The sequence below is a fragment of the Osmerus eperlanus genome, chromosome 2 (genome assembly GCF_963692335.1).
Source record: "Osmerus eperlanus chromosome 2, fOsmEpe2.1, whole genome shotgun sequence".
Lineage (NCBI taxonomy): Eukaryota > Metazoa > Chordata > Actinopteri > Osmeriformes > Osmeridae > Osmerus > Osmerus eperlanus.
The window spans coordinates 22,788,329-22,810,917 of NC_085019.1; the positions used below are offsets into that span (position 1 = coordinate 22,788,329).

The 22,589-nt window shown below is 43.4% G+C and overlaps 3 protein-coding genes across 3 annotated transcripts in view; 2 read left to right on the top strand and 1 right to left on the bottom strand.

The window, feature by feature from the left end:
* Window positions 1-22,589, top strand: part of slc16a6b (solute carrier family 16 member 6b) — a 233,383-nt gene that overhangs the window by 52,123 nt on the left and 158,671 nt on the right. The window lies entirely within an intron of this gene.
* Window positions 1,853-16,970, top strand: LOC134038535 (uncharacterized). Its single transcript, XM_062483969.1, has 16 exons — window positions 1,853-2,001; window positions 2,208-2,246; window positions 2,719-3,423; window positions 3,994-4,689; window positions 6,094-6,171; window positions 6,374-6,754; window positions 9,210-9,272; window positions 9,541-9,579; window positions 11,444-12,112; window positions 12,565-12,642; window positions 12,835-12,995; window positions 13,106-13,157; window positions 13,854-13,944; window positions 15,196-15,258; window positions 15,440-15,614; window positions 15,764-16,970. Exons 2-16 carry the CDS (start codon window positions 2,237-2,239, stop codon window positions 15,905-15,907), a joined length of 3,405 nt encoding a protein of 1,134 aa, XP_062339953.1. The 5' UTR covers window positions 1,853-2,001; window positions 2,208-2,236; the 3' UTR covers window positions 15,908-16,970.
* Window positions 19,473-20,872, bottom strand: prr15la (proline rich 15 like a). The gene has a single exon (XM_062482035.1). It carries the CDS (start codon window positions 20,602-20,604, stop codon window positions 20,269-20,271), a length of 336 nt encoding a protein of 111 aa, XP_062338019.1. The 5' UTR covers window positions 20,605-20,872; the 3' UTR covers window positions 19,473-20,268.

The following is a 22,589-nucleotide window of genomic DNA, read 5'->3' on the forward strand; positions in this document are numbered from 1 at the left end:
CACTGTACATCTCTGTTGCTACGCTGTTGCTTGTTACTTAATCTTCATCGTAAATGTAACCTATATCTTAACCTATATAAGTAAAAAGAAATTGAAATAAGTAAATAATTCACTTTTACAACCGAATCAGCTGCTTTCAAAGGGGCTGGCAGAACGACATTATAAAGTGGATATACTTTCAGTATAGATCAGTGAATTTTGTTACTTAAATGAATGTGTTTACCGATGTCAAAACTGCCAACACATTGCAAATGTGCAAGCGCTGTATGGGCTCAACCATTGTGCATGTAATGACTTCTGTTATTAACTACATGTTTCGATGTTTGTGGTGGTAAGACAATTTAACAGATAACCAATATAGGACATTTTGATCAATGTAACATAAATATGAAACAGCAGACAAATGAAAGCTACATAATCATTTGCATGAATGTACGTAGGCTACCACAGCATTGGAAATTTGACTACAATAGATGTGCAGGTTGAACAAGTACTTCAGAGATGACAGAGAATTTCAATTGTGATCTGTGAAATATAGGTACCAAAGCCACTGAGAAGAAATGTCATCACCAGCTGCATCACGGGCACTATCTATAATTCCAGGAATCTGTGTGTGCGTGTGTTTATGTGTGTGTGCCACCAGTTTTATCACAGGCACTGTGCACTATCTATAGTTTAAGTATTTGTGTGTTTCACTGTCATCAACGACTGCATCATGGGCACTGTGCACTAGTACATGTGTCCTCAACAAGAACCAATTCAATACTTGTGATCCCTTGAGCTACAGTCAAATACTCAACCACTGAGCTATAGCTGTCTGTGCATTTACCAGTCTGTATTGTTATCTGTGTTTGTCAATGGATGTAAAAAGCTACGTAAGACTTGACTTGTGAATTTAAACTGAAAACAGTGTCCTTCCATTTGACATTGGATCCATCACATGCCCTGACCACAGACAGACTCATGTCCAGTACATTTCTTGACAGTATGTTCTCACATATCTTAGCAGTCCAAATTGTATGTATGGCTAGGTAGCTGTCTCCCTCTCTCTCTCTCTCTCTCTCTCTCTCTCTCTCTCTCTCTCTCTCTCTCTCTCTCTCTCTCTCCCTCTCTCTCTCTCTCTCTCTCTCTCTCTCACACACACACACGTTGGTTTTTGTATCCTAGTGGGGCTCGACCATTGACTTCCATTCAAAACTGTGTTATCTCTGCTAATCATCTTGTTTTCTGATGGTTATAAACCCAGTACCTGAACTGATACACTGTCATAAACTGTACAAACTGTCATACAGTGACAGTATGTACAACATCAAGCACAAACAAGCATCGGAACTGTCAACACTGCCCAGACCAGTGTCATGTCACGCTGTCTCAGCAAACGTCTGTGCCCTCATCAGTTATACAAAGCACTATCTTGTCTGATCAGTTCATCTCTTAAAGCACCATAGTCACATGTAGCTGTCTTTTTCCTTACAGTGACAAAGCTGTGAATGGACTCCCCGTCCTCCTGTTTGAAACAACCAAAGCTATAACGCTCATAGACAATGTTCCTTGCTGGCTTCAAGTAACGTTCCAGAGCATCATGCATGGCTGTTGCGTTACCTTGGTGAGCCGTTATGTTCAAGTTTTGACAGCCTCTACTTCATTGTCCTTTATGAGACAGAGTCATAGATGTGAGCCACCAGTCTTGTTCTGTAACATGCAACACATCCGGGTATCTCAAGCACACCAGTGAAGACAGTGGAGCTCCAATAATGAACACTCACCTGTGCCATCTTAAACCCATAACATGGGCGGTGGCTGCCAAAACAAGGCTGTACATGATTGTATCAATGATCCATGATCAGAGTTACACCACTGTAATAGTATGTCACAGGTGGCCTAGTCTACAAGAATGTTGTTAAACCATCCAAACCTGTTTTGATCTACTTTCTATTTCACCTGACACACAAATTAACATCTTTCCTTCGTCGTCTGCTGGGCTTCGTCGTGTCGGTATAGGTAAGTTAAAAGTCGATTTAAAATGTAATTAATTGTTAGCCAGATTAACAAATTAATTAATAACAATATACACAGGGTAGAATATGCTTGATCCTAACAGGTAGTTTAAGTAAGATTTGACATGTATTCGAAGTACACAAGGACATGGAACTACGTCACATGGTTTATTAGCATGTTTTATATGTATTGCTCTCCGTTCTCTACAGGAGTAAAGAGAGGAGCAGGATTATCAACTATGGCTTCAGGTAAACAGTCTTTGTTTCAGCGTTTCAGTCCTAAAACACTTCACCCTAACCAGGAAGTTCATCATGTTAGCAGTTGTTACTGTTACATTTGAAGGCTTTAATTCCACCATCTCAGTTGTAAAAATTAATAGGATGTTATCTTCTGAATCATTGTAGTTCATATACAGTTTTATTTACCTCAAAAGTATAATCTACCACTCCTTCCATCGTTCAGTATATTTATAACAATAAAATGTTTCTCCCTGTTTCTCCTCTCTCTCCCTGTCTCTCTCTCTCTCCCTGTCTCTCTCTCTCTCTCTCCCTGTCTCTCTCTCTCTCTCTCCCTCCCTGTCTCTCTCTCTCTCCCTCCCTGTCTCTCTCTCTCTCTCCCTCCCTGTCTCTCTCTCTCTCTCTCTCTCTCTCTCTCTCTCTCTCTCTCTCTCTCTCTCTCTCTCTCTCTCTCTCTCTCTCTCTCTCTCTCTATCTTTGACAGGTGACTCTCTCCATCTCTCAGAGCTGAGGATTGTGCTGCTGGGGGGGAAACTTGCAAGGAAGAGTTCATCAGGAAACACCATCCTGGGCAGAGAGGAGTTTGACCTGAGGCCAGCTGCTCAGTCTGTGAAGAGACAGGGAGAAGTAGCAGGGAGGCAGGTCACTGTGGTCGACACTCTAGGATGGTGGAGGAATGACCCTGTAGAGAGTACTACTGAGCTGGTTAAACAGGAGATAGTACGCAGTGTGTCTCTGTGTCCTCCAGGACCCCACACTCTCCTCCTGGTCATACGGCTGGATGTCTCATTCCTAGAGGAAGAGAGAACATCAGTAGAGGGACACCTGCAGCTTCTCGGTGAGAGAGTCTGGAGTCACACTATAGTGCTGTTCACCAATGGGTACTGTCTGGGAGACACAACCATTGAGCAGCACATTGAGACAGAAGGGAAGGCCCTCCAGTGGCTTGTTGAGAAATGTGGGAACAGGTATCATGTCCTCAACAATGAGAACAGGGGTGATGACACTCAGGTCACTGAGCTGCTGGACAAGATGGAGGAGATGGTGGCAGGAAACAGAGGAGGCCACTATGAGATGGACAGAGAGATCCTGGAGAAGATAGAAGTATGGAGAAGACCAAAAGAAACTAGGGCAAAAAAGAGGGAGGCTAAGGTGATGAAGCAGAGAGAAATCCACAGAACATTCGTCAGTAAGTTATTTCTGCTACCGATGCAACATGTTCTTCAGTAAATCATGAGACAGCATGCAGTGTCGTCCAGACCTGAATTGATGGAGGGTGTGAAAGTATTTCACTATGTTTGGAGCAGTTCATCCTTCAATGTAGTACAGAAACCAGTGGTCTTCAACCCTGGTCCTCAGGTCCCACAGTCCTATATGTTTTAGATGTTTCCCTCTTCCAACACACCTGATTCAAATGAATAGGTCAATATCAGTCTCTGCAGAATCATTTGAAATCAGATGTGTTGTATGAAGCAAACATCTATGCAGGCCAGTGGGCCCTCAACACCAGGGCAGAAGACCACTAACATGATTCATACAATAGCCCTTATAGTCGCCAAATGACAAGTAGTTTGTAACTCAACACTGGTGTACTGTCAATCTATGCGATGTTTCACATCAAGTGTTTATGTATTAACACTGTGACGTGTGGATTTTTTTTATAGAACAATAAGATATTAAATAAAGCTACACTAGAAGTATACACAGTTAGTTTAGAAATGTTTCTCTCTATACTCATCCTTCCCTCTCTCTCTGACAGGTGACTCCCTCCATCTCTCAGAGCTGAGGATTGTGCTGCTGGGGGGGAAACTTGCAAGGAAGAGTTCATCAGGAAACACCATCCTGGGCAGAGAGGAGTTTGACCTGAGGACAGCTGCTCAGTGTGTGAAGAGACAGGGAGAAGTAGCAGGGAGGCAGGTCACTGTGGTCGACACTCCAGGATGGTGGAGGAATCTCCCTGTAGAGGACACTACTGAGCTGGTTAAACAGGAGATAGTACGCAGTGTGTCTCTGTGTCTTCCAGGGCCCCACACTATCCTACTGGTCATAGCCTTGGATGTTGCATTCAGAGAAGAAGAAGCCAATTCAGTAGAGGGACACTTGCAGCTTCTCAGTGAGAGAGTCTGGAGTCACACTATAGTGCTGTTCACTTGTGGGGACCGTCTGGCAGACACAACCATTGAGCAGCACATTGAGACAGAAGGGAAGGCCCTCCAGTGGCTTGTTGAGAAATGTGGGAACAGGTATCATGTCCTCAACAATGTGAACAGGGGTGATGACACTCAGGTCACTGAGCTGTTGGACAAGATGGAGGAGATGGTGGCAGCAAACAGTGGAGATGTGTTATACCCTGAGATGGACGGCAGTAGAGAAATGAACTGGAGTTCTGAAGAGTATCAGACGTCACGACTGCCTGTGAAAAGAGCCAGGAGCAATGACTTCCTCCCTCCAAGCAGTGAGTATTGACTATTTACTGTACTAACAGCAGCTCTGGCATATAAATAATTGTAAGTTCATAATAATTGTGAATTCACCTGAATGTTGAATGAGAGATGGTAGAAACAGAAGGGAAGACAATACACAACACACAACTATACTGGGAAGTCAGGTGGCTGAGCGGTGAGGGAATCGGGCTAGTAATCCGAAGGTTGCCAGTTTGATTCCAGGTCATGCCAACTGACGTTGTGTCCTTGGGCAAGGCACTTCACCCTACTTGCCTCGGGGGAATGTCCCTGTACTTACTGTAAGTCGCTCTGGATAAGAGCGTCTACTAAATGACTAAATGTAAATGTATACGGACACAGACAGAAATATCTCTGTAATCATGCCAGGAAGCTGTTTGTGTCCGCGTTAGTTTCCTACGATTATCTGGAGAACCGGGCACTCATAATCATGTTTTGCAGGTGTCCTTTTTATAATTCAACAGAGTTCAGATCCGTGATTGAACTAATGTGATTAACAAAGGCATTAGAAATGAATCTAAGCGTAGAAAGGAAAATAGAGAAAATCTGTTTTGTTATTTAGAAGCAAATTCACGTTTACAACCTATAATCAGCTGCTTTCAAAGGGGCTGGCTAGCTAACAGAACGACAATATAAAGTGGATATACTTTCAGTATAGATCAGTGAATTTTGTTACTTAAATTAATGTGTTTACTGATGTCAAAACTGCCTGCATATTGCAAATGTACAAGTGCTGTATGGGCTCAACCATTGTGCATGTAATGCACAATGGTTGAGCATTAACTAAATGTTTTGATGTTTGTGGTAGTAAGACAATCAGAGAACCAATTTAGTACATTTTGATGAATTTATAAGGTAGGAAACAGCAGACAAATGAAAGCTACATAATAATTTGCATGAACGTAGGCTACCACTGCATTGGAAATTTGACTACAATAGATGTGCAGGTTGAACAAGTACTTCAGAGATGACAGAGAATTTCAATTGTTTTCTAAGAAATATCAGTACCAAAGCCACTGAGAAGAAATGTCATCACCAGCTGCATCACGGGCACTGCACTATCTATAATTCCAGGAATCTGTGTGTGCGTGTGTTTATGTGTGTGCCACCAATTTTATCACAGGCACTGTGCACTATCTATAGTTCAAGTAATCTGTATTTGTGTGTTTCACTGACATCACCGACTGCATCATGGGCACTGTGCACTAGTACATGTGTCCTCAACAAGAACCAATTCAATACTTGTGATCTCTTGAGCTACATTCAAGTATTCAACCACTGAGCTATAGCTGTCTGTGCATTTACCAGTCTGTATTGTTATCTGTGATTGTCAATGGATGTAAAAAGCTATGTAATACTTTACCTTGTTTAGTTATTTGTATGTTGTTGTTGTGCAGTGAGTGGAGACAGCAGAGCTGAGAGAGACGATGATTCTGGTTGGAGATCTGAAACTGAATCACTGCTGAGCCTTGAGAGTAAGATTCCTGTCTGTCTGTCTGTCTTCTTGCCTACCTACCTGCCGATCTGTCTGTCTGTCTAGATACTTTATCTGCTTGCAGCCTACTTGTATGTCAATTAGCCTGTATGTCTGTCCTTCAGTCAGTTGAATGTTCTATATGTGGTCCCTGAGTAGGAATCTAACCAGCCCAGTATCTGACCTGCTGTGTTTCTCTACAGAGTGGAGAGATGGTAGATCTGATCTCCTGTTTCAGGAGAGCTCTGGCTACGGCTCCCAGACCTCCAGACTTTCTCACCACAGCTCAGGGAGGACTGAGCACGCTCAGAAAGGCTCTGCAGAGGAGCAGCTACGCTCTGCAAGACTGGTGTTTGTGGAGCGAGTGACGATGCCTGTTCTGGATGATCTGCTGGATGGACTTCTGCAGGAGAGGGTGATCAACGATGCTGAGATGGAGGCAGTGAAGGTGGAGGCAGTGAGGAAGGACAGAGGACGGGTCATCATCGACATGGTCCTGAGGAAAGGATCTCCCTCATGTTTTGTGATGAAAACTATGTTGGCTAAATATGACCCTGCCTTATACACAACTCTTGGCTTCCAATAAAACATGCAGAGAACAGTGTCAGACCTAGGATGAGTGTATCACACTGTGTTTCAGCCTAGTAGTGAATACACTATGTATGGATATATTAATTACAATTTAAATACAGCTAAATGAAATATGAATTTGCCATATCATACGCTAAAATCTGGAGTTACTGGACGGAGTCTCTACTTGATGGCTCTCACACCTCATTGCGTAACTGACTGTAGCATTGCTAGTCATGTAAGGTTAAGATGTCGTGTGATTGGTTGTTCTTGGGTATAAAGGGAATTGTGAAGCATTGTTCTGTGGATGCTTCATCTCCTGAGACCTTCTCCTCAGCTCTGGCTTGTCCTACTCCTTCCTCACCTCTTGCTTTCTCTCTATGATTTACAATAATCAAGGTAGAGTAGGTAGGAGTTAACCTTCATTTTGTAACATGTTTGCCTTTCATTCAATTGTTAATGTAGTGATGGTAATGCCTTGCTGGACTGGGAGGATGTATTGTGTCCCCTCCCTATCCATAATTGTGGCCTCCCAGCCTTATAACGGTGCTGAGAGGAGTATATGGAGGGAGAGAAGGGACAAACTACCTGGCAGGTTGACCTCTGAGGCTCTGAGGCGTAGGTTAGTTTGGACACTGTGTATCGTTTGACTTTCCCAAAACTGGTTTATTTTACTTTGTGAATGTTTTTAACCTGTTGATTTAAGTAATAAATAATACATTTTCTGCCCCCTACTACTTCTCGCCTTCTTGGTCCTTCCCTCACATCTGGTGGCAGTGGTGGCATGGCCGGTAGAGGACACTATGATGTAATAAAACAGGCTTTTAGAACAACAGCAATAAACACTGGTCTGTGTCTTTGAAACAAGCCTGTTAGTTGTTGACAAAACAACAACCCTGTCTGTTCAATTACACTGGATGTGATTTACAACTCAATAGTCTCCATACTGACTAAAAAGGAGAAATAATGAAGAAATGGATAGAAGAAATGTGGTGTACTGCAGTACCAGAGCCGGCCCAAGGCATAAGCGAACTAAGCGGCTGCTTAGGGCCCCCGTGGCCACCAGAGGGCGCCCAAGAGCACATGAAATTACAGCTTAATTTAAAAATTAAATATATTATGTTAATGTTAATTATACAAATTCGGATTCTGCTTAAGGCCCCATAAAGGCTTGGGCCGGCCCTGTACAGTACACATTCCTAAGGCGTGAGGGGGCACCTCACACAAGACAGGTAATGCCAGCATCTGAAACATACAGCATTGGTAGCGATATTTTGAGAAAGCAAAAACATGATGAGTGATAATTAAAAGTTTAAACGATAGGTTAGGAGGTGATGTATTTAAAACACTGGTCTGGCTGCAGCGGCTGCAAGCACACCTCACAGTCTCCCCAGAAGTTGTGGCCTCTCTAGTTTAACATTTGGGGAAATGTTTTGAGCTATATCAAGGTAAAGATGGAAGACATAAAGATGCCATCCTCAATAACCCACCGCTGGGTCCCTATGCTATAGGACAATCACTAAATAGGCCTTTTCTTGAAAACAGCACACAAGACAAAGTCCACAACCTGTTCCCTTCATAAAATCAGACAGATTTTATTTATAAAACAATCTGAACAGTATGTATTTTTACAAAATGTTTCAAAATATACATTCCGCTGAGAGAAAATATGAAACATGAACAGCTATACTCAAAGTCAAAATAGATAAGATAGTGTTTACAGTAAAAAGAGATTTGTTGGATGTATCTGGTGAAATGAGTCCTGCTGTAGTTTTGGTTTGTCGGTGTGGGATGCTGGTGAGTCCAGGTGCTGGAGGGTGAAGTGGAGGTCATGTTTACTGTGTCGTCTACAGACCTGTTGGCTCTGTAGGCAAACTGCAGGGGGTCCAGGAGAGGGTCTGTGATGGATTTGAGGTGTGCCAGCACCAGGCGCTCAAAAGACTTCATTAACACAGAGGTCAGGGCGACGAGTCATTAAATCCTGTTGGCCTTGGCTTTTTGGGCACAGGGATGATGGTGGAGGACTTGAGACAGGCTGGCACATGGCATGTCTCCAGGGAGGTGTTGAGGATGTTGAGTCTTTATGTTGAGAGCACTGTGATAACATATTTTTGACATGTAAACAATTGTCACATAACCTTTATTTATCAAATTGTCAATGACGATTGTGAGACTAAAGTCTCGAGGACTTCATCTCACTCGATTTCTTCCATCTCTCGATACAGTCGCCATACCATGAACTGACCAGCAGATGTCCCTATGGAGAGGATGTATCAAACGCTTCCAAACAGCGAGACTTTTTTGACACAATTGTTTCAAATAGCTCGATGCTTCGAAAAGCTTCGTTTTCCCCATCACGAGACGCAAGTTCACAAGTTTGGATGTAGGCCTAGCCTACGATGTTCAGCAAGTTCAGGAAGTCTAAGAGAATCCTGATATGAATCACCCCGCCATATGCGCCCGCCCTAGTAGTGCACACTTTCACTTTCGTTTCTTTCCTTCGTCATGCGAGGCTTCGACTTTTTGGTTTGGGTGTGTACGTTAAAAGTCTATTGAAAATGTTGAAAAATTGTTAACCAGATTTACCAATTAGGCTAATTAAATAACGGGAATAATAGGGTACAATATGGGTAGAAGATGCTTGATCTTACAGATAGTTTGAGGTAGGCCTATTCCAAGTACACAAGTAGCCTAGCCTAGGTTGAGGTGAAACCACGATAACATTTCCTATTGCCATGTTTTACATTGCCTATACATATATGTATATACATAGACCCTGTCTAATCTCCTTTCTCTCCAGGAGTAAAGACGCGAGAAGGATTATCAACAATGGCTTCAGGTAAACAGTCTTCCTTTCAATGTTTCAGTCCATCATGTTTGAGCGGCCGTTTTGGAAATATTTAAGACTGACTTTAACACGTAGGCCTACACATTCACATGTGAAACGTTCACACACATTCATACTACTGAAAACTCACAGCCACATAGACATGTGAAATGTTCGCATAGACACATATGAAACGCATTCACTCACACACATTTATGAAATGTTCGTACAGATAAACAGGAAACGGGCGCAAACATGGGACATAATCAGGGGCGGTTTTAGGCACGGGCGGACCGGGCAGCCGCCCGGGGCGGCATTTTTTCATGTCACGTTGGGGGCGCACGAGCATAAAATAAATAAATAAAAATCTCTGCGCCGCGAAGCGGTTTTCTTTTTTCTATCATTTCACTGTGTGGGGAATTGGCAAATTGGCGCCCCTTCAGGCAGCTGCAGGCACCCCTGCTTGCTGAGAAGGTGCCGTGCACAGAAGCTGTGTGAAAAAAGGGGAAGGGGACAGACAGCTCACCTGACTGGGTCTCCCAAATGGAACGGACAAGGGGGGGGGGGGGGGGGTCCACTGTATAGTGCAATACTCTAAATTAGTGGGCTAAAGTCAGTTGCACCTCGACTTTCTTCCAAATAACGCACATTTCATTCATAATATTATAAATATAGGCCTAAAGTTCCTGCACATTTTTGTTTTTTTTATTTGTGTGAAATGGCTAATAAAAATATGTAACACAAAACGATCGTGGTCACCAAGGTGAATTGGTTTAGTCTTGACTTCTCGTCGTGAGTGACAGTGTTGGGGGGATGGGAAATCTGTTGACTGTTGAGTGCCAAAGAAGATGGGCAGGAAAAGGTCAAGTAAGCCATCAGGTGCCCAATTTCGAAAAAAAAGAAAAGAAGAAGAGGAGAAACGAGAAAAAGATAAAGGTATGCAAATATGTCTCGGTATGATTATTACGGTATCCATGTCATGAATGAAGGGCTAATGTTAATTGGTGGGTATAGGCTAACTCTTACGTTTGTTAGCCTTTTTGCTATGATGCTTGCTATGCAACAACAATATTTCGGTTTTAACTCAACAAACACGAGATAACATTTCACCATAATAGTGTGCTTTGCAACAAAACTGTTACAAGTTCAGTTATTATTTATTTTCATTATTTAGGTTAGGCCCTGTAATTAGCCAACGGAATTTTCAAATCTGTAGGTAGTTTCAAAGACGAACATTTGCTATTTGCTACAACTATATTTCGTGACAAAGTATAGTTTAAAGTCATAACTAAAAGTGTTATTAATATAGCATGTAATAACAGACATTTAGCGTGTAAGGGCATGTTTATGTAACCCTCCTATTATGTTTGGTGTCAATTTGACCCCAGGCTGTTTTAGCTGTATAGAACATAATCGGTCTTACCACAACAGCCTTTTGATTTCAATGGGGTGGGGAGGGGGGGGGGGGAGACGCCCTGGGTGTAATTCAATGTAGAACCAATGGTTGTAATTCAATGTAGAATTCAATGTAGAACCGCCACTGGACATAATACATGTCTCGTCGTTGTTCGCCATTTGCTTAAGCGGAGCCAGAGAGGATACCACGGGCAATAAGTTCGAGTTCGTGTAACTTCGGCTCTTTACAATTTTTTACAATCGCTGTGACGCATTCACTCACACACATTATTACTATGTGGTGTAGATGCTTCACTCAAACAACCTGTAAAATCAGATCATTGTAAACTTCAAAAATAAAATGTAATCCATGTTTGCCCTTAGTCCTTCTCTATCTCACTTTATCTCTCAATATGTCTCATGCATCTATATTTTCCCCTCTCTGTCTCTCTCTCTCTCGTTTTCTTTCTCTCTCTGACAGGTGAGTCCCTCCATCTCCCAGAGCTGAGGATTGTGCTGTTGGGGTGGAATGATGCAGGGAAGAGTTCATCAGGAAACACCATCCTGGGCAGAGAGGAGTTTGACCTGAGGACAGCTGCTCAGTGTGTGAAGAGACAGGGAGAAGTAGCAGGGAGGCAGGTCACTGTGGTCGACACTCCAGGATGGTTGATGGGTCTCCCTCCAGAGAGGAATACTGAGCTGGTTAAACAGGAGATAGTACGCAGTGTGTCTCTGTGTCCTCCAGGACCTCACACTCTCCTCCTGGTCATACGGCTGGATCGATCATTCCTAGAAAAACACAGAAGATCAGTAGAGGGCCACCTGCAGCTTCTCAGTGAGAGAGTCTGGAGTCACACTATAGTGCTGTTCACTCATGGGGACTGTCTGGGAGACACAACCATTGAGCAGCACATTGAGACAGAAGGGAAGGCCCTCCAGTGGCTTGTTGAGAAATGTGGGAACAGGTATCATGTCCTCAACAATGAGAACAGGGGTGATGACACTCAGGTCACTGAGCTGCTGGACAAGATGGAGGAGATGGTGGCAGCAAACAGTGGAGATGTGTTTTACTCTGAGATGGAGGGCACTAAGTATCAGACGTCACGACTGCCTGTGAAAAGAGCCAGGAGCATGGACCTCCATCCAATGAGTGAGTATTGACTATTTACTGTACTAACAGAAGCTCTGGCACAAAATTATTGTAAGATCATAATAATTGTAAATTCACCTGAATGTTAAATGAGAGATGGTAGAAACAGAAGACAACACACAACTATACGGACACAGACAGAAATGTAAATATATAAACATTTGTTCGTAACAAGAACCAGCACAATACTAATCATTTTAATATTCCATATGTTGAATTCTCATTTTAAATAAATACATATGTATTACATTTCTTTGCAAACTATTTTGTCCAAGTCATATACAGGAGTATTTGAACCTGTGATATTTTGAGCTACAGTCTAATACTCAACCACTGAGCTATAGCTGTCTGTGCATTTACCAGTCTGTATTGTTATCTGTGTTTGTCAAAGGATGTAAAAAGCTACGTAATACTTGACCTTGTTTAGTTATTTGTATATTGTTGTTGTGCAGTGAGTGGAGACAGCAGAGCTGAGAGAGACGATGATTCTGATTGGAGATCTGAAGCTGGATCATGGCGGAGCCTTAAGAGTAAGATGTCTGCCTGCCTGCCTGTCTGTGTTTGTCTTTATGTCAGTCTGTCTAGATACTTTACCTGCTTGCAGCCTACTTGTCTGTCTATTTTTCTGTATGTCTGTCCTTCAGTCAGTTGAATGTTCCATATGTGTTCCCTGAGTAGGAATCTAACCAGCCCAGTATCTGACCTGCTGTGTTTCTCTACAGAGTGGAGACAAAGTAGATCTGATGTCCCGTCTCTGGGGAGCTCTGACTACGGCTCCCAGACCTCCATACTTTCTCACCACAGTTCAGAGAGTAACCCACACAGATCTCCACACAGCAGATTAAACCCTGAACCTGCACACAGCAGGGAACCACAAGGACCGGTACGTAGAATACTAGATTATCTGTTCAGGTACTTTCATACTTATTTCTGAAGACTCAGATTCACAAAAGAGCTATGTAATTCCGTTTATTGGTTCCTTTTATTAATAAGACGTCACCACTGCCTGTGACTGGAGCCAGAAGAATGGACTTCCCTCCAAGCAGTGAGTATTGACTATGTACTGTACTAACAGCAGCTCCAGTACATAAATAATTGTAAGTTCATAATAATTGTAAATTCACCTGAATGTTGAATGAGAGATGGTAGAAACAGAAGGGAAGACAATAAACAACACAACTATACAGACACAGACAGAAATATAAAGCTATAAACATGTGTCCGTAACAAGAACCAGTTCAATACTCATTATTATTTTAAATAAATACATACATATTACATTTTTTTGCAATAATTTTGTCCAAGTCATGTACAGGGGTATTTGAACCTGTGATCCCTTGAACTACAGTCTAATACTCAACCACTGAGCTATAGCTGTCTGTGCATTTATCAGTCTGTATTGTTATCTGTGTTTGTCAATGGATGTAAAAAGCTACGTAATACTTGACCTTGTTTAGTTATTTGTATGTTGTTGTTGTGCAGTGAGTGAAGACAGCAGAGCTGAGAGAGACGATGATTCTGATTGGAGATCTGAGACTGAGCCTGTCTGTCTGCCTACTTGTCTGTGTTTGTCTGTATGTATGTGTATGTTTGTCTGTCTGTCTAGATACTTTACCTGCTTGCAGCCTACTTGTCTGTCAGTTTGCTTGTATGTCTGTCCTTCAGTCAGTTGAATGTTCTATATGTGGTCCCTGAGTAGGAATCTAACCAGCCCAGTATCTGACCTGCTGTGTTTCTACAGAGTGGAGAGATGGTAGATCTGATGTCCTGTCTCTGGGGAGCTCTGGCTACGTCCTGGATGATCTGCTGGAGAGGGTAATCAACGTTGCTGAGTGTGTGGGTTGGAAACCCCCCAGGCTAGCCTGAAGGGATTACCCGTGTACCTGGCTAGTCATGAAAAGCAGCTGAGCGACGCTACTAAAACAAAAACAAATAACTTTGTGTACATTTTGTTTATTCATAATCATGCGCAGCATAAAGAGATCTACGGGCCATATTCAATACACTTGACTTTGTAGATGTCTCTCATCACGCCAAAAAATATTGATCCGTCAAAAAACATTACATTGGGTGAAATTTCCTCTAAATTACCTCTAAAGGTTAACAAGGACAGCTCCCCCTGAACCAATGCACAACGATAAACTAGTCAGTTGGACACCCACCTGGGGGACAGCACTGGACACTGATCAGTAACACCAGAAGGGACATCTTTGTGGGGCATCTATTAGAATGAATACTTTTCTATTTAAAGCCCATGTCCATAACAAACAAAGATTTTTGTTTCTGACGCAGTACTGTATCGTACAGTATGCTGAGCTTGAGTGAATGTGGAGCCATCATGGATGCTAACAGCAAGCAAACAAAATGATATAGGCAGAAAGATTACCCAAAGGATGCCAGTCTCTTGACTGTTAACAGTAAAGTTCTTATCTCTCCAGCAGCTGTTGGTGCTATACTCGGCACACTTTAAACCCACATATACCGTACAATATGTGCCAGGCTTACAAAACAGAAACTGTAATTATGTTTAATAACCTGTAAGAAGTACAAACGACTCCAGTAATTGTTGATGAGGTGAAGCCCACAATTCTTTGTGTCACATATAGTATACTGTGTTGGCTGTCAACTAGCACAGGAAAATGTGACATCATCTTTACGACATCACCCTGTCATTTCTGAAATTCTTTTGACACCATGGGCAAGTTAGAAAATTATAATTCTGTAAATAATATAGGAATTTTTTACTAATCCTTAAAAGTACAGGAAATTTACATTGAAAGGCAATGTTTTATTGGATGCACCGGCCTAAAAGCTTTGAGCCTTGAGTTGTTGTATACTACTGGCTGTTATCAAAGCACAAACTACAATCTCACATTAAAGGCTATCTATTAGCTTCATGTAAACTCCAGAATCGGCCTTTTGCAATTCCTTTTGCTAACAACGGTCATAATTCTCAAGTAACAACTCAAATGATGTCCAGTAGCAGCCCAACTGAAGCCTGACGGTAGCCGGTTTATTCCTAACCATTGAAAAACTCTGTCTCTCTGTCTCTCTCTTCCTACCATCCAGAACCTAGAGGTGAGAACCTCCTTCAAGGTGGGACAGATCCTGACCGTCACAGGGGTCCCCAACCCAAACTGCGATAGGTGAGTAACTGAAGATAAAAATGTGTTGCTGACCTGACTCCCAGACTCAAATTTGACTGTGTATACGTTTACAACAGACACAGACACAACAGACTGGTTCAGCATTGGCACATAGTGAAGAATGTACAACCTGTAACAACCATGATGTCGGCCTCCTTAATGATGTTTTCACTTTCAATAGATTTTCCATCAACGTTGGTGACAGTGTGGACGACATCGCTCTGCACATGGACGTCTGCTTCAATTATGCAGATACACAGAAGCAGGTGGTGTTCAACTCCTGCCATTCAGGGACATGGCATTGGTACCAACACATTGCCAAAGGCTTCCCCTTCAACTATGGAAAGGAGTTCAAAGTGAGGCACAACCTAGAATGTATTCCTAGAGCAGCCTCTAGTGGCAGGTCATTACTACTGCAACCCTACTAGGAAAGGACATGAACATTTTTTATTCAATTTACAAATGTTTTCAACCAAAATGCACAATACCTTTCTCTTGTTCTTAGGTATCCATCACCTTCACAAAGGAACAGTTTTTGATCACCCTTCCTGATGAATCAGAGATCCAATTCACCAATCGCCACGGAGACCCGAAGTATAGCTACATATTCTTCAGGAAGGTCAACATCCATGGGATTGAAGTCATCTAGACCAGTGGCTCTCAACGGGGGTGGGGGTGGGGGGGGGGGGGTACTCTGTTTATTTTGGTTGGTCTTCAAGTAGAATGTATAAAAGAACCTGCGTACCCTCTCTCTGCATCCTTCCTCTGTGTCTGCTATGTGTGGCGAGAGCTGGAGCAGCACCTCCCGTTGTCATCTAATCTATCTAAACAGATCATAGATCTAATATAGAATAGATCATCATTAGGCTATATTGAATATTATATATTATTTTCTTGACTGATGTGCCAAATATTCTTCCATCTGCAGGGCCTTCTCATGCTCTGGGAGATTGTGGAATGTTTCACATTTCCTGCAGGCATCCTTCTTCGGGATGTGAAATGCAATGTTGAACTCACCGGTGAACATGTTACTGATTATGCTTTCTGATTGGTCCTGACCTAATACACATATTAGTTTAGGCTAATCTGCTTTTCCAACTCGTTACTTATCAGTTGTTTAGAATGACCAGATGTTGTGGATCTATATAAGACTGGGTGTGTATTCAAGTCGGTATCACTCAGCTGGATGACACTAGCAATACATGTCCTGCAGTAGATCGATCACAGAGCGCTCTGTTAAGTAGTGTACTGTACAGAATAAATCATTTGTATTAATCCGGCATCCTGACTATTCAAGTACACAGTGTCTTCAGAATTTCCTTGACAGTTTTGGTGTCAGAAGTGGGTTGATCAGTGTGTTGACCTGATGCTGTCGGGGAGAGAAGATGGTGGAGATCAGATCCGAGTTTGTGTGTACATTTACATTTATTCATTTAGCAGATGCTTTTATCCAAAGCGACTTCCAAGAAAGAGCTTGACAAAAACTGCATAGGTCTTGTGTGTATTAAGTTTTGATTAGAGTGTTGCAGTCCTTATAAAACTCTTAACATAGCATAACATAAATTGTTAATCATTTTCATTTGTGCTATATCTTGTATGTTTTATAGCCTATAAGTTAACTTCCAAAAATGTTTCACTTGTTAGCCACGGGTTAATAACTATAACAATCATATGGTCTGACTGTATTCCAGTAAACACAATAAACAAATACAAACAAACTTTGCTTCGATGATTCGATTGATTCTGACGCTACTGACGTCACATCAGGGTTGGACTGGGAACGGCCCGGGACCGTGTACAGTTCCCAAACACAAATTCACACACTATATAATAATAAATGATGATGCAGTGCTTTCGATGGCTGTGTACAACATTAGATGTATAGTGTTAACTTATACTCTATTGTGTGCAGTATCATTGCTGCACCTGTCATCATCTCTGCACTGGACCCTGTCACCACAGTCACAGCTACCTCCACCTCTGTCTCAGTCTCCTCATTCCCAGCGTCACCTGTGGCTGATTTCAAATGCAGACCAGAAAACTTTGCATTTGATCCACATAGCACCTTTTTTGTTAATATAAGGCCAATAAAACCACGCTGAGCATACATATTTATTAGTGTCCCTTTCTCTTGGTCATATATGTTTCTTAATTAAATAAATATATATAAATGCAGGCACCTCACTCTCCCTCCTCTCTCTCTGCACTCTCCCTCCCCTCTCCCCCTCTCCTCCCCACTCCTTCCTCCCCTCTCTCTCTCCCTCTCCTCTCTCTCCCTCTCCTCTCTCTGCACTCTCCCTCCCCTCTCTCCCTCTCCTCCCCACTCCTTCCTTCCCTCCCCTCTCTCCCTCTCCTCTCTCTGCCCTCTCCCTCCCCTCTCTCCCTCTCCTCTCTCTGCCCTCTCCCTCCCCTCTCTCCCTCTCCTCCTAGGATCCTACCCTGGAATTCATAAAAAACAGGAGTCTTGTGACAGTCACCCACCCAAAGGCGATGTGCAATTGCACCCCCTACTGTTGGGATTAAATGTTTTTACGTTGAATTTTTTTTAAAGTGATTTCAGAGTTGTATGTGTTCTATCATCTATCATATAACAATTTTCAAATGTTAAGATCTAGTATTAATTTTGAGCATGTTTTTGTAAGTAAAAAAATGTATACAAAATCACTACCATTTGCACCCCCAGTTTAAAAACCTAGAATTGCCCCCTATGCACCCACCTGTATGTTACATAGGCTTACACAATACACATGTCCTATGCATGTCTATAATTATGATTTGCTTTATAATATATTTATGTTTATATAATATTAACCCTAATGGTACCATGATCACTAGATTTTGTGTAGATGTTATAGTTATTATTATCATATAGCCTACTGATTTTGACGTCCTTATTTATTTAAGTCAGGCGGAGTCAGGTGGCTGAGCGGTGAGGGAATCGGGCTAGTAATCCGAAGGTTGCCAGTTCGATTCCCGGTCATGCCAACTGACGTTGTGTCCTTGGGCAAGGCACTTCACCCTACTTGCCACGGGGGAATGTCCCTGTACTTACTGTAAGTCGCTCTGGATAAGAGCGTCTGCTAAATGACTAAATGTAAATTTAAGTCGAGAAAGAAAATTTTGAGTGAGGAACAGAAGGGTAACATTTGCAGTGGTACCCTTCTGTTCCTCACTCAAAATTGTCCTTCTCAACTTTTTTTTAAATGAAAGAAAAAGGTGCAGTGATCTCTCAATTGTTTTCCAGAGCTGTACATCAATTAACATTAACACGTCTTGCATTACATGATCAAATACAAACGGAATGTTTATTCAGAAATGTCAGTTTGTAGGTAGTGTTATTGAGAAGCACTTTTTGTCATATTTGCTGAACTGAATTACGAAATATGACTCCAAAATTTTAGTTTACTCTTTTTTTTTTATCCTGGGAGCTAGCACAGAGTAATGTTTTATTATAACTAGTGTACATCTTTTAATTATTTTGTATTTACTGTAAACATTTGTATTTTTTTGTTGCATTTCTTGTATTTCAAAATATTTCTTTAGATTTCTACATGTTTTTATTGTTATTAAGTTCTCTAGTTTTAACATTTGTGGAGCTAATGTAACAGGCGTGGTCTTGCAAGCTCCGTCAGAGGTATCGGGCAAATCGTCCCGCACTGGGTTCGAACTTACCACCTCTGGCTTCCCAAGCGCCACCACTACCAACTACGCCAACGAAAAGCTAGCTATTCGTTGATGCGGGTGGCCTGTTACATACCTGAGGAGTGAGTTTCACTGATACACACCAGCTACATTCACCCCTCAAACTCACTCCGGCTGGTTAGCTGATGCTAACCTAGCGATCCGGGTCACGGCACCAGTGTAACAGACGTGGTCTTGCAAGCTCCGTCAGAGGTATCGGGCAAATCGTCCCGCACTGGGTTCGAACTTACCACCTCTGGCTTCCCAAGCGCCACCACTACCAACTACGCAAACGAAAAGCTAGCTATTCGTTGATGCGGGTGGCCATTTTACATACCTGAGGAGTGAGTTTCACTGATACACACCAGCTACACTAATGTTTTGAGCTATATCAAAGTAACGAGAAGGTAGATAGAAGACATAAAGATGCCATCCTCAATAACCCACCGCTGGGTCCCTATGCTATAGGACAATCACTAAATAGGCCTTTTCTTAAAAACAGCACACAAGACAAAGTCCACAACCTGTTCCCTTCATAAAATCAGACATACATTTTATTTATAAAACAATCTGAACAGTACCTATGAATTTTACAAACTTTTTCAAAATATACTTTTCAATTAGATCAAATATGAATATTACAGTGATACTGAAAGTCAACATAGATAAAGTAGCAGAGCGTTTACAGTTAAAAGACTTGAGATTTGTAGGATATGAGTCCCACTGTAGTTTTGGTTTGGCTTTTTCATCTGTCTGTTCATTCAAATGATCTTTCTAAAGCATTACACCAACAGTGAAAAGGCAGAGATGCCCTAAAACACTTGCAGTTGAATCACAATAAAGTCCTTTTCTTTTACATCAGCAACCAAACCTCAGTGATTCCTTACGTAGCCTTACACAGTGACATCTAGTCCCTCACAGGTATACATCCCCCAAAAACCTTACAAAACATATTTTTAACCAGCTCAACTCAGTTGGGAAGTAATCTCAGGCCAATGTACAGTTTAAATCAGCCTATCCTTCATCTGTCCAAATGTTGGCTTCCACAGCTTAGGCCTACTACCAAACATTATCCTGCTCCAGGTTAAAGAGTGATGCTGTGCTGAACATTAGGCTTATCCATTACCAATTCATACATCACTTATTACTTTGTACAAACGAGCGACCTAGTGACTAGACTGTAGCACAGGCTCATCCTCTCTCTCCCGTTTAGTCACTCTGCGTATGAACTGCCCATCAAGATCACGTCTGACAGGGGGTGTGTGAGTGTGAATGAGTGTGTTTTCATTACAACACAGAGTGTGTGTGTGTGTGTGTGTCGACCTTCCCTCATTTCCCAGCCCTGAGATTCTCATCGCTGGTCTCGTGGCCGGGAAACAGATCGGGGTTCTCCGCCAGCGTGGCCCTGATCTTCTTCTTCTCCTTAAAGCGTCCGGAGTGGGACACCTTGACGTGGCGCCCCTTGGTGGCCGTCTTGTCCACGATCCTCTCCAGCCGCGCGTTGAACTGGCTGTCCTCCGCGGCGGCGCCCTCTGCTGGCGCGGGGGCCCCGCCGTGGCCCGTGTTGCTGCCGTACTCGGCGGGGATCTCGTACAGCACCTTGGGCTCCGACTTCTTCTTGCGCAGGAAGGTGAGCTTCCACCAGCCGGGGGACGGCTCAGCCATGGCCAGAACGAAGAGAGGAGGAGGGGTGGAGGGCTGGAGGGGTGGAGGGCTGGAGGGGTGGAGGGCTGGAGGGCTGGAGGGCTGGAGGGGTGGAGGGGTGGAGGGCTGGAGGGCTGGAGGGGTGGAGGGGTGGAGGGCTGGAGGGGTGGAGGGGTGGAGGGGTGGAGGGGTGGAGGGCTGGAGGGGTGGAGGGCTGGAGGGCTGGAGGGGTGGAGGGGTGGAGGGGTGGAGGGCTGGAGGGGTGGAGGGATGAGGAGGTGTGAGAGGTAACCTGGTATGAGAGTGTAAAAACAGGAGGAGATGATGCGTTGGTTAAATGCATCGTCAAAATGGTACGATGGGAAATACATGGTTAAATACAACGACATGTATTGAACACAGTCATTGTATTTAACCACACACACACACACGCCCCTTCCCATAAAACAGTGACACCAGAGTCCCAGCTGTGACCAGCTCTGATGGACATACTATATCCATGTCTGAGGGCACGGGAGACCTTCTGAATATTTCATTGGAACTCGATCTGCGCCATATGGTGGGGGTATGGAGGGGCCTGGAGGTGCTTGGGTTACCCTGCTGCCGGCCAGGCTAAACACCCTGGCTGCTAAACCCTCACTCTCAGGTTTCAGCCCAGGGTGAGCCGGCCAGGCCCTCACGCGCACACAGCACCTGAAGGACTCGACCTGCAGCCTTCCTAACCACCAGAACTGGAACCCCTGTCGGAACACGAGCCCCAGCACCTTTGGCGAAAACGTATTCTCGACAAACGGTGGAAAAGTACATGTTTGTTTTCAATTCACGATTCATGAGATTGTTGTTGTTTGCAACGATTGAGAGCTGGCGACAGTTGGTTGATCCATTTGTGGTGGCTTCTGGTCACCTGGCTGGAGTTCAGACGGTATGCTGTCTACTTCACTCTGAAGGGCGTTCATTTTCTTTTGACAGGGGAGGTTCTAGACCCTTTGAACGGGGGGGGGGACCGTGTTTATAATGATTCAGACTCTACATTTAGGGGGGCCACAAGGGGGTCCAAGCTTGTTGTCACAGGGGCACTGGCCCCCCTCCCCTGAATGGTTTCACCAGCCAGATTTCTTTCAGCCGCAGCCTGACCTCAGTGACAGACACGACAGGGAGGACAGGTAATGGGTCACCTGGGGTGTCCGGACCAGGAAGCAATGCTCCAGAACGTTCTGACCCTCCGACTAGTGTCCCCGTAGGTCTCCTACCACATCAAGCTCACGTCATGCCAATAATTAGCAGCTTGAAATGTTTTTATATCCAGAGTTGGACAGACAACAGGCAGGGCAGCAGCTCTATGAGGGAACAGCTGGACAGCCCTCTTCTAAAGCGGAGCAATGGACGTGCTCCTATTGGTGAGTTCGGGGTCTGTGTTGTGTTGACCAATAGAGATTCGTGTTGTTTGTATGTCACGTCGCACAAGGAAAACTGGTTTTCTGCATTGTCTGCTTTCAAAGAAAACCACGAACCTTGTAGTCCACCCAACCTCTCCACATGAATGGAATGAGCGTACATACATGCACAAACAATCACCAAGGTGTGGACCCAACACAAACACAGACATGTCTCCTATGCGCAAGCTACCTGACACGTGAAACGTACATGATGTAAGATCACAGGGACATACATACCCACATACATGTACACACGCACACACACACACACACACTGCTCTCAGATAAAGGCTTTGTGCCTGTCTCTGGAGTAGGGGGGAGTGGGCAGTTTCCAACTGGTTGCCTGGCAACGCCGGGGACAATTTCCATAGAATATGCTAATGATCTTTCAGGCTTGTCTTTCTGGTGACTTTTGACCAGATAGCAGAAGGCTTTTATTAGTAACCAAACAAGAACCAGGACAGATTTTTTTTTCTCTCATTCATCCATGACAGGTGATTGAGTCGTTTTCTAGTGCTTCCTGCATTCGCTTGGCTGAAACCAGCCTGAACCCTCAATATATACGTGGAA